This window comes from Chlamydotis macqueenii, chromosome 10 (genome assembly GCF_036417535.1).
Source record: "Chlamydotis macqueenii isolate bChlMac1 chromosome 10, bChlMac1.mat, whole genome shotgun sequence".
NCBI lineage: Eukaryota > Metazoa > Chordata > Aves > Otidiformes > Otididae > Chlamydotis > Chlamydotis macqueenii.
The window spans coordinates 13,421,124-13,431,464 of NC_141565.1; the positions used below are offsets into that span (position 1 = coordinate 13,421,124).

Genomic DNA, 10,341 nt, shown 5'->3' on the forward strand with positions numbered 1-10,341 from the left:
GCATCCACAACCTTGAGCCAGTGCGAGGGGCAGCAGTGCGACAGTGACGCTCTCTGTGTCCCCTGCTTGAGCTGTGAGCCTGCAGGGAGACGCGGTGCAGCGCCCAGTACCGAGCGGGCACCCATCGCAGCTCAAGGCTTCACAAGGGGCACTGGTGCTGCGGGGTGGGGGGGGGGGTACAAAACCCTGCAGGAGAGCCCAGGACAAGCCAGCACCAGCGGGGATGCACCAGCTGCTGGTGCCGACTGTGCCCACAGAGCTGCTGGCAGGTGGTGGCCCCGAGGCCACGCGTGCTGCCCAGAGAGCTGTGGCAGCTGACCCACAGCCCCCGCCACTGCTCGGCCAGCTGCACAGGGGCAGTGCGCACGCACAGCCCGACGGGGCGTTACAGCCTCGCTCTGCTGTGCATTAACCAACACACAACTGCCTTGTAATTCCACTTTACATGTATTTTCCTTCTGGAGCCCAAAACGTGCCCAGGGGTGTGCAGCTCACCCCACCAGCCTCCGCCGTGCCTCAGGGCAACGCCTTCTCGCTGCCGTGGCAGAGCAGCAGGGCCGTGAGTACGGTGCTGCCAGCAATGCTCGGGCCCGTGGCGTGTCCCCCAGCGCCCAGGCCAGCGCTGGGCAAGGCGGATAGGGAGTCAGGTACTCCAGGGAAGAGCCAAGCCTGAGCATTTCACAACACCCTCCTGTGTGCAGAGAGCCACCGTCCAGCCACAGCCGGGCTCCCACTGTTTAGTCCAAAGCGTTTCTGTGCCTGGAGTGGTGATGGTTCAAGGCTCCAGGCAGGGAAGAGCTGCTCAGCCCATGGCCAGCAGTGCCTACCCCTGCGTAGGTGCCCCGCGGAGGGATGAGCCCAGCAGCTGCCATGCGCTTTTCACTTGTTAGGAAGTTGAAGGTTGCACACGCATTTGGCTGTGAAATAGAAAAGGGAGAGAGTGAAGGCCCAGCCCTCGGGCAGGAGTCGCAACCCTTCCCCGCAGGGCACACAACCCCGTCCCTCCTGCCTGTCCTCAGGCGGGCAGAGCCCCAGGCCGCAGCACGGGACTCCCAGTGCCACCCCCCTGCCCCTTCACTGGGGTGCTGCCTGTGCACACCCCTCCTCACCGTGTCCTGCACCTCCACAGCGATCCCGCACTCCCGCATCTGCTTCAGCACGGTGGGGTGGAGCCGCTCCACCCTGTCTCCAGTGCCCAGCACCAGGATCTCTGCAACCAGGACAGGACCGCAGGCAAAGGCTGGGTGGGCGGGCAGGGCTCCCTCGGCCCAGACCTGCCCTCCCCGCAGGGACCAGCAGCTCCCCCACAGGGGCCCAAACGAGGGGGGAGCCTGCCCCTCCTGCCCCGCTGCAGAGCAGAAGGATGCCAGAGAGCAGCCCCTTCCCCTGAAACGCCGGCAGGGCACTGTGGGGTGCGCTGGGGCAGAGCTGCGACCCCAGCCACCCCACGTACCTATGCGGGGCTCCAGCAGCCGGAACAGCGACAGGCTCTCGTGTGAGATGTCCCTGTAGGAGCCGACCTGCGGGGACACGGAGGGCGCTGAGCGGGGCAGGGCCCCCCCGGGGTGCCGAGCAGCCCCGGCCCAGCCGGGCACTCACGTTCCACTGCAGGATGGCGCGGGGCAGGATGGCGCAGGGCCCCACCACCAGGTCCCCGTTGACGGTGAAGCCGCGCGTGGTGTAGCCCTCGACGAACATGGTGCTGGGGGACTCCGGCTCCAGCACCGTCACCCGCGTCCGCTGGTAGAACTCGTCGTCCGCCGGTGTGAGGCGGTGAGCCCGGCACGGCGCCCTGCGGGGACGGGGAGCGGCTGGGACGCGCGGGACTCACCGCCAGCCCCACGGCCACCCCACAGCGATCCCCCGGCAGCCCCACGGCCACTGCCACTGCCCCTGGGCTCCCACCCGGCTCTCCCCGCCCGGCCCCAGGGTGATGACCAAGGCCCCGGTGCCCGTTACCCGGCCGCCGCCCGCCGCGCCGCGGGGCTCAGCAGCCGCAGCGCCGCCACCGCCATTGCCCCGCCGCCACCGGATGCAGCGCGGAGCGGCCCCGCCTCCTCGCCGCCCCCCGCTCGCGCCCCCTGGCGGACACCGCCGGCAACCCCCGTCCGGACCGGGCTGGGACAGCGGCACTGGGGGGGGGGGAGCGGGGCCGCCGGGGGCTCCCCTCTCCTGCCGGGGGGGGTGGCCGGGAGGGACGGGCACAACCCCCCTGAACCGCCACCACTCTGCCCCGGGCCCGGGCCCGCCCCGATCTGGTGCGTGCGGGGCGGGCTGCGGCCGGCGCCGGAGCGAAACCGAAAGCGGCGGCGGGGCGGGGAGCCAGGGGCACGGCGAGGGTCCCGCCCGGGGCGCTTCGATCCCCCCCACCCCCGCCGGGAGGGCCGCGGACCGGCCTGGGCTGCTGCGCTGGAGGCTGCGGGGCCGGAGGTGAGAGGGGAGCGGGCGGCTCCCGGTGCCGGGTCCCCGCCACCCCGCAGGCGGCCGGGCCGGGCGGCGGGAGGGAGCGGGACCGGGACCGAGGCTCGGCTGCGCTCCCGTCCGGGCGCCCGCCGGGGTGCAGGGGGCTCCTGGGGGTCCCCTCCGCCCGCCCGGCCCCGCCGGTGCCCCGGAGCTGCCCTCGGCCGGGACGCGTGCCCCCGGGGCGGGGCGGCTGCTGGCAGCCGGGCCGAGCCCCCGCCGTGACCGCCCGGCCCCGAGCCCGCGGGCTGCCGGCGTCCCCTCTGCGCCCCACCGCACTTGGCAGCGGGTGCCAGGGGACCGGGGGCTGAGGGGATGCCCACATCCCCGTGCCACCCACCCGGGGCCAGCCAGTGCCCCCGCACCGCGGGGTCACCGGGAAGCTCCCTGGCGTCGGCGATGGGACCTTTCCCGCTGCCGTGCCGTGCCGTGCCGTGCCGTGCCGTGCCGTGCCGGGGCGGAGAGGTGTCGGGCGTCCCCAGCACCCTCGGTCGAGGGCCAGGCCCCGGTGCCGCTCGGCAGGCAGTGCGTGAGCAGCGCGCGGGGCCGGTGGTGTTCCCCACGGGGTTTCACTTCCCCCACGTCGGGTGCCTGAGGGCCCGCTCGCCGCGGGGCCGGCTGGCGGAGGGCTGGAGGCGCTGGCAGCAGCGGTGGCCGTGCCGCGGCCGTGCCGTGCCGTGCGGTGCTGCCGCCGGGCACAGGTGCCGGGGCGGGTGCCCTCCCTCGGGGACAGTTCGGGTTTGCTGGCCCCGCCGGGGGCTGCTGGGCTGGCACCAGATGCTCCAGCCCCAGCGGGGCTTTGTTTCGGAGCTGTTTCCTTTTGGCTCGGCCGCGCCGCCCTCCCCTTGGCACCCGGCCCGCGGCGTGGGGGGAGCCCGCAGCACAACCCCAGCCTCCGCTGGCACCCCGGGCCACAACCGGCCTGGCTGCGGTTCCCGCGCAGCTCCTCCGCCCCGGTCCCGGCGGTAAGTCACCCTTCTCCCGCTTGGCCCGCGGGCTGCCCCAGGGCCGGGGTGGCATGGCGGTGGCCCCCATGCCCGTCCCTCCATGGCGCCGGTGCGGGCAACGGAATCCCAAAAGCAGCTGTCCCCGCTGCGCCCAGCTGCCCTGGGGTTTCGTTACCCGCGCTCCCGCCCCCGCCTCGCCCCCGTGTGCCCCCTGCCCTGCTGCTGCCCCACGCCCAGCCAGGCACCGGGGGGAGAGCTGCTTGCCCCCTCCGACCCCTCTGTGGGGCTGGGGCAGTGTGCGAGAGCCACGCGGGGAGAAGGAAGAGTTTGGGACAGGGGATCACTGGTGCCCAGCCTCGCGGCTCAGCCCCCGGGGCTGGGGTCTCTCTGGCAGCCTGGTGCCACCAAGAGCTAAAAATAGCAGCTCGCTTCCTGGGGACTAACCGCCGGGGCGAGCGTGCCACGGATGTGGCCACCTGTGCCGTGGGCTGCGAGATGCTGCGCAGGCTTCCTGCTGCCACCGGCCTGCGCTGGGCTCTCCCCGGACCCCCGCAGCCCCCCCCGATGCCAGCAGGGATGAGCTGTGCCTGTTCCCTGGAGAGAGAGAGAGAGAGAGACGGCTTTGGAATGACACGATCACTCCCGCTGAGCGGGCAGCCAGAGAGCCATCGGGGATGTCGTGTCTGTCCAAAGCTCTTTCGGCGCCTCCGAGAGCCTCTCCCCGGAGCCGCCGCACGGCCAGGCCTCGTGTGGGCTGCCCGCAGGGACCCCCGGCACTCGGGACGAGGACAGATCCAGCCTGGATTCCCCCTGCGCAGCGACAGAAGGGCTGAGCGTGCTCCTGGCCACGCCGGTGTGACCCCCCCCGGCCGGGCAGGGGTCCCGGGCAGCTCCTGCCCTGCGGACAGTCAGCAGTTGGTCTGGTGTGAGCAGCGATTCTCAGATCACCTCTTGGCTGTGGGTGGTGCAGGGAGCACCCCACCGCGGCACGGCCCCGCACTGCCGGGGGGGATGCGGATGCCCCCCAGTCAGCTCCTGCCCTGGGGCTGCGGGTTTGCCCTGGCCACGGGCAGCAGCCCCGGGGCTACAGAGTTGCCTGTGGGGGCCCAAAATGTGTTCCTGCGTTCCTGGCAGAGCCCACGCAATGGGACGTGCAGCCAGGACCTGCCCTCGCCCTGGCCCCCCTCTGCGCACACCAGCCCCAGAGGAACCGGTTTGGGCCCTGTGGGCAGAGCGGCCCCCCCCGGCCCCGGGGGGGTGGGGGGGGGCAGGAAGGGAAGGGCAGGGAGCTCGCTCGCCAGGGACACGCGCTCCCCGCTGCTTTGGTGGGGGTGGGTGGGCTTCGGCACTTCCTAGAGCTCGGCTCTGCAGATGTAATGGAGCCCACGATGGTGCGACCCAATTGTTTCCACCTCCTTCCTCGCGGGGCTGATGAGCAGGACACTGTGTCGCTGTGCCGGGCAGGAGGGTGGCTCCCTGCGCCCATCCTTCTGCCGGGGCTGGTGGAGCAGCAGCCGGGCCCGGAGGAGCGCGCACCCACGGCCACTCATCGCCCTTTGCTGCCGGCGCTCCTCAGCCAGGCTGTGCCCCCCCCCCCCGCCATAGGGCCTCAAGGCCGAGCCGGCAAGCGTGTGATCGCTGAGTGCCTGCAGCCAGAGTCCATCCAAAGCCACCTGCCCGCCACGCCCGGGGCTGCCAGCCCACTCCCGGAGCCCTCGCTGCCCCGCGGCCCCCAGCCTTGCAAGGGGGGGGGGCATGGCTGTGCCATGCCGGCGGCTCGGCCACGCTTCTTGCCCTGGGCGGCCCCGTTTCCCCCGCAGCGCCTGGGCCTGCCCAACCCCGGCACAGCCTCGGGCGCTCCTGCTTCCGCTCGGCCGCCAGCGGTTTCGGTTCTGGGCCGCCCCCCCCAGGCACTGGGGAACAGGCAGGAGCAGCCCTGCGGAGGCTGCAGAGCGGTGCCCCCTCCTCTCCGGGCGGGAGCAGCCCCTGGTCCCCAACCCAAGCGTGCGGGGGGAGACCCTGCGGCCTGCGCCGGGCCCCGCGGGTGATCGCCCCCATGGCCTCCCCCCAGAGTGCCACCGTGCTGGGGCCTGCGAGGGCTCGCCCCCCCCCGCCAGAGGCCTCTGCGGAGGCGGGCAGTGCCTGGGCCCGCCCACCCCGCCGGCCCCCGGCCCTGGACGCTCCCTCTGAGCCCCACCACGCTCCGCGGGCGCTGGGAACGCCGGCCTGCCACACCCATCATGGCGGTCCCGCTCCGCCCGCCACGCACATCATGGCGGCACGGCGCCCGCTACCCCCAAGATGGCCGCCGTGCCCCTTCCAACCCGCCCGCGCCCAAGATGGCCGCCCGGGAGCGCTGCGTGCCGCGCCAAACATGGCGGCCGCCCGCCTCCAGCCACAGCCGGGGAACCGGTGATGTCACTTCCTGCCTGCCGGGGCGGAAGCGCCGGCCGGGCTCCCATGGAGACGGGCGAGGACCGCCCGGGGGTGGCGGCGACGCTGCGGGCGTTGAACGGGGCGCTGGGGCGACCCGCCGCGCTCTGGGTGAAGGAGAGCGCTGCCCGGAACCTGCGGCACCGGGACTTCCTGGCGCCGCGGGCCGCGCTGAGCGCCGCCTTCGCCGGGGAGCAGGTAGGCCGCGAGCAGAGCGCGTAGGCCGCGGGCGGGGCCTGCGCGGAGGGGCGGAGAAAGGGGGCGGGGCCTGCACCGGGCCACGTGCAGGCAGGGGACTGACTGCTCGCCTTCTCCCCCCCCCCCCCCCCCCCCGGCAGGTGCCCGCTGACGTCATGGCGGGCGTGACGTCACTGGGAGGCCCGGGGGTGCTGGCGGTGCGGGGCTGCCAGGAGACGCCGGCGGGGCTGGCGGTGCAGGTGCGGCGCCCCGAGGCCTTCCGGCGGCTGCTGGGCCCCCCGCCCGGCCCGGCCCCTGCAGCGGGGGCGCAGGCGAGGTGGGTGGTGCTGCACTGCCCGGCGCTGCGCGGCCCCGCCGTCCTGCGGCCCCGCCACCTCCGCCCCCTGCTGCTCGCCGACCACCTGGCCCAGCTGCTGCGCGCCCAGGGGTGAGTGCTGTGCCCCCCCCCGCCCCGCTGCCGCCCGGCCGCCCGCTGCCAGCGCCCACCTCTCCCTGTCTCGCAGGGTCGGCGTCCGCCTGGTCCCTGCCCTGGCCGAGGAGGGAAGCCGGGAGGTCCTGCGGCAGCTCCGCGTCGACTGGCCCGCCAGCTCCGGTGGCTCGGCCCTCCCTGACGCTGTCTCGGCGTTGAAGCGAGCGCTGGGCCGGTCTCCCAGTGCCGCAGCCTGTGAGCCGGGGCCGGGCGCAGCTGCGCTGCCTGAGGACGTCATCTGTAAAGTGCACCTGAAGAGCTTTGTGGAGCAGCAGGGCTTGGTGGGCTACGACCCCAATCTCGATGTCCTGCTCGGTGAGCCTCACGGATACGGCAGCTCTAGTGTGACGGGGCAGGGGAGCAAACAGCTACAAACAGGCCCATTTCCTTTTCTTCCCCCAGAAAATAAGGGGATTTTAGATCCAAATTGCCTTTTCCTCCGATTCCCCTTCAGTCTGGTTTGAGCCAGAAGCGCAGACAGCCTGCAGCAGGCCCGATGGTGGGGGCTGGCAAACCCTCGTGTCCCGCTCTGAGCATCCTTCCTTCCTTTTTTTCAGTGACAGAGGGGAAGCTGCGCTCCCTGGCTGAGCTGCAGCAAGCTGTTCTGCAGTGCGTGGTGAGTTACCGTGCAGCGCTGCCTGCCTCTGGCTTCCCAGACGTCGTTCCCTTCTGTCACGCGATGGCGTGTGAGCTCCCCACTGTGCTCTGCTGCAGGCTAGAGGCCAGGGGAGCTGCTGCAGCATCGTGCACGTGGTGAGCTGCGAGGAGGAATTCCAGCAGCAGCAGCTGGATCTGCTCTGGAGGATTTTGGATCCAGGAGCCCACACAGTTTTGCAGGTGAGGAACCTCCCAGCCTCCTCACTGTAGGTCCCAGCATCCTTGCGCTCAGCCGGCCGCCTTCAATCCCCGCAGCAAACACTGAGGCCCAGCCTTGCCCCCGGGTGAGGTTTCCCTTCCCCTTGGCGGCTGCTCTGCACTGTTGCCCAGGCGGTGCAGCAGCCTCCCTGCCCTTGGGATTTCCACGCTAAAGGAGGAGCAGACTGCTAAAACAGCTGGGTTTAGCCCAGTTCTCCTGTGCTGTGATTTGGTGGAGCTTCTGAATCTCTGATCCCAGCCTCTCCTCTCTCTTTCAGAAACACCTTGTCTGTGGGCCAGTGAAGGTGACAAAGCCCTCCTTGCCCATCGGGGCAGACCAGTACTTCCAGTAAGTTGGTGTGTAGCTGCTCGCCTGCCAAGGCTCCCTCTGCTCTGCCCGGCCCTGGGGGCAGCCATGCAGCCACGCTGCAGCACTGAGCGAGCTGGTGGTGCGCGGAGAGTTCTGTGCAGCCTCTCCGTTCTGCTTTTCCATGGCCTTGGGGTTGTTTCGAGAGGAGCAGAGGTGCTGAACAGCAGCCACAGGGCCCTTGCCGGTCCCAGTGGCCTCCTCCAGCAGTGCTGCCAGGGGGCTGCTGGGAGGAAAGGCAGTGGCAGGAGCTGGGTGCCGCAGCGGTGCAGGGTGGTACCTTCCTGCTTTCACGCCGTGGACGGTCCTGGTGTGAGGGTGGCCCTTTCTCAGCCAGAAGGCAGAGCTCGTACCTGGCGCAGTGGCTTCCTCATGGCCCTCTGAGGAGGCGGCGCAAGGGGCTGGCCGCGGTGCAGCTGTCCCTGCCCAGCTCCCGGAGGTTTTGTACCGCTTTTGCTTGGCTGCCTCGCTGCTGCAGCTGGGATGCCCTGAGCAGCCCAAAGGCTGGGGGAGCCCTGGGGCGCTATCTGAGGCCATCTCAGCCCAGGGGTGGTGACTGTGAGTGTCTGTGTTCCTCCCAGGCTCCGAAAACGCCAGATGTACGAAGCCTCTGTGATGAAATATGGGGAACTTGCGCAAGGTGAGGGCTTGCTCTGCGGCTCCGAGCATGGATGCTGCACCATCCCCATCTCCATTGCTCCCATGAGTTTCCCCTGAGTCTGCAGCCAGCGGGGCTGTTCCCTGCATGGCGCTCCCTCTCCTCTGCGATGGAGCCGGGTGCTGACCTCGCTTGGGGGAAGGCATCTAAACTGGGGCACTGGCCAAAAGCAGCACCTGCAGATGGGGGCCAGGGAAATGTGATGGTCCCCGGCTTCTGTGGGAGCCCCTGGCCCTGGTGTGGGGTTCCTGCCTGGGTGCTAGAGGTGACGGTACGTGGGAATGGAGCGGAGCTGTGCATGGTGACACCTGTGTTCTCCACAGATGAAGCTTGGACTGAGGTGATTGATACCCTCACGGTGGCTGCCATCAGGTTTGAGATGCTGAGCACTGCTCACCGCAGTCAGGTAGGACAGCGGTTTGCGCAAAGCCAGGACAGGGGAGCCATGGGAATAGCGGAGCAGCTCTGTGCTGAGCAGTCTGGATTGCAACTTCTCCCTGCCCTCAGATCACCCTGGACCTGGAGGACAGCAGCATCTCCACAAAGGGAACAAAGAGCGGCGCCTTTGTGATGTACAACTGTGCCCGGCTGGCCACGCTCTTCGACACCTACGAGCGGGCTGTGCAGCGGGGTGAGCACCAGTATCACCAGTGATACTCCTCTAACAGCCACTCCTGGGCTGGTCCTCACGCCTGGAGCCACAAGGGCTTCTCTGGGCACAACAGTCTTCCACCTCCTTTCCAGGCACATACCCACCTCTGCCACCCGCGTCAGAACTTAATTTCTCCTGTCTCCGGGAGGAGGTGGGTGCTGAGATGATGGATGCTGCTGGCCCAGGAGGATCTGGCCCTCTCCAACACAAGTAATCTTTTCACAGGGTGAGTGGCTCCTGCTCTTCAACTATCTCCTGCCCTTCCCTGAAGTCCTGCAGCAGGCAGCACAGCTTCCCGCAGCCACCAAGGGGATCCGGATCACAGCCAACACCGAGGCAGTAAGTGCCACGTGCCATAGCACCGTGGGTGCTCCTCCAACAGTCCGAGCCCAGGGCAAAGCCACACGCTGGCAGGGTGCTGCCCGCCGGTGAGCGACGCAGGGGCGGTGCCAAGGGAAGAGACTCCAGTACCCCTGGGGCTGCTCCTGTTTTGCTTGGAGCAGGGAAGGGCCCACAACCGGCCGGACGCTGCTGTGCCAGCAGAAGCTCTCTGTCTTGCAGGTGTGCAAGTTCCTGATCCAGCTGAGCATGGATTTCAGCTCCTACTACAATCGGGTCCACATCCTGGGGGTGAGTTGGATGTCATGGGCCTGCAGGCTTGTGACTCTGCGGTTCTTCCCGGGGCTGGACTGGACTGCAGTTGAGGGGCAGGCGTGTGGGGAAGCAGGCTCCGGAGTGCCAGCAGCACAGTGCAGCCCCGCACCAGCCCCTCAAGGATGCGTACACAGGGTGCAGAGGCAGCAGTGCCTCTCGGGCCACCAGCCCCAAGTCCCTGCCTTTCTCCCTGCAGGAGCCATTCCCTCACCTCTTTGACCAGATGTTTGCCCGCCTCCAGCTGCTGGGAGCAGTGAGAGACGTGTTCCACAGTGCTCTGGCGACTCTGCACCTCCCTCCTCTCAGCCAGATCTGAGCCACTCCTGGAGAGCCACGCCACGCCGTGACAGGCACCAGGACAACGCGCCACGAGAGGCAGGACAGACCATGTCCTCCCCAGCAGGGCGAGGGGCTGCCCCACGGCCAGCCAGGGAGCCAGGGGACACCTCAGCCCCAGGCAGGTGCTTTCCCTCCCACTGCCCACGAGTTCTGAGGGTTCGGCTACGTGCACCTCGTGACTGCGCCCAGCGCGGGAGATGGATGGATGCGCCTGCCGCGTCCACACCAGCAGAAGGGAGGATGCCTGCGGCACCCTGCGAGCCGGGCTGGAGAGCACCGGGGACCAGTCACCACAAAGCCAGGCACCAA

General features: G+C 69.8%; 2 protein-coding genes across 2 annotated transcripts; one reads left to right on the forward strand and one right to left on the reverse strand.

The window, feature by feature from the left end:
• Positions 1–428: 428 nt before the first annotated feature.
• On the reverse strand, positions 429–2,019 carry NDUFAF3 (NADH:ubiquinone oxidoreductase complex assembly factor 3). Its single transcript, XM_086755974.1, has 5 exons — positions 1,960–2,019; positions 1,600–1,792; positions 1,454–1,520; positions 1,110–1,210; positions 429–917 (listed from the first exon to the last, which is right to left on the reverse strand). The coding sequence occupies exons 1-5, from the start codon at positions 2,013–2,015 to the stop codon at positions 738–740; spliced, it is 597 nt and encodes a 198-aa protein (XP_086612100.1). The 5' UTR covers positions 2,016–2,019; the 3' UTR covers positions 429–737.
• A 2,696-nt stretch (positions 2,020–4,715) lies between these two features.
• On the forward strand, positions 4,716–10,215 carry DALRD3 (DALR anticodon binding domain containing 3). The gene is made up of 13 exons (XM_086755971.1): positions 4,716–6,038; positions 6,179–6,465; positions 6,542–6,822; positions 7,065–7,123; positions 7,222–7,344; positions 7,641–7,711; positions 8,311–8,369; positions 8,711–8,793; positions 8,895–9,018; positions 9,132–9,190; positions 9,265–9,378; positions 9,601–9,669; positions 9,890–10,215. Exons 1-13 carry the CDS (start codon positions 5,709–5,711, stop codon positions 10,007–10,009), a joined length of 1,779 nt encoding a protein of 592 aa, XP_086612097.1. The 5' UTR covers positions 4,716–5,708; the 3' UTR covers positions 10,010–10,215.
• The last annotated feature ends 126 nt before the right edge of the window (positions 10,216–10,341 follow it).

What these genes read in the sequence shown, in the direction of transcription:
- NDUFAF3 (XM_086755974.1), bottom strand. Translation starts at nt 2,015, where the DNA reads ATGGCGGTGGCGGCGCTGCGGCTGCTGAGCCCCGCGGCGCGGCGGGCG. An exon ending in GCGCCATCCTGCAGTGGAAC is followed by an intron (nt 1,521 to 1,599) that starts GTGAGTGCCCGG and finishes GTGTCCCCGCAG; the next exon opens with GTCGGCTCCTACAGGGACAT. An exon ending in GCTGCTGGAGCCCCGCATAG is followed by an intron (nt 1,211 to 1,453) that starts GTACGTGGGGTG and finishes TCCTGGTTGCAG; the next exon opens with AGATCCTGGTGCTGGGCACT.
- DALRD3 (XM_086755971.1), top strand. Translation starts at nt 5,709, where the DNA reads ATGGCCGCCGTGCCCCTTCCAACCCGCCCGCGCCCAAGATGGCCGCCC. An exon ending in CCGCCTTCGCCGGGGAGCAG is followed by an intron (nt 6,039 to 6,178) that starts GTAGGCCGCGAG and finishes CCCCCCCGGCAG; the next exon opens with GTGCCCGCTGACGTCATGGC. An exon ending in ATCGGGTCCACATCCTGGGG is followed by an intron (nt 9,670 to 9,889) that starts GTGAGTTGGATG and finishes TTCTCCCTGCAG; the next exon opens with GAGCCATTCCCTCACCTCTT.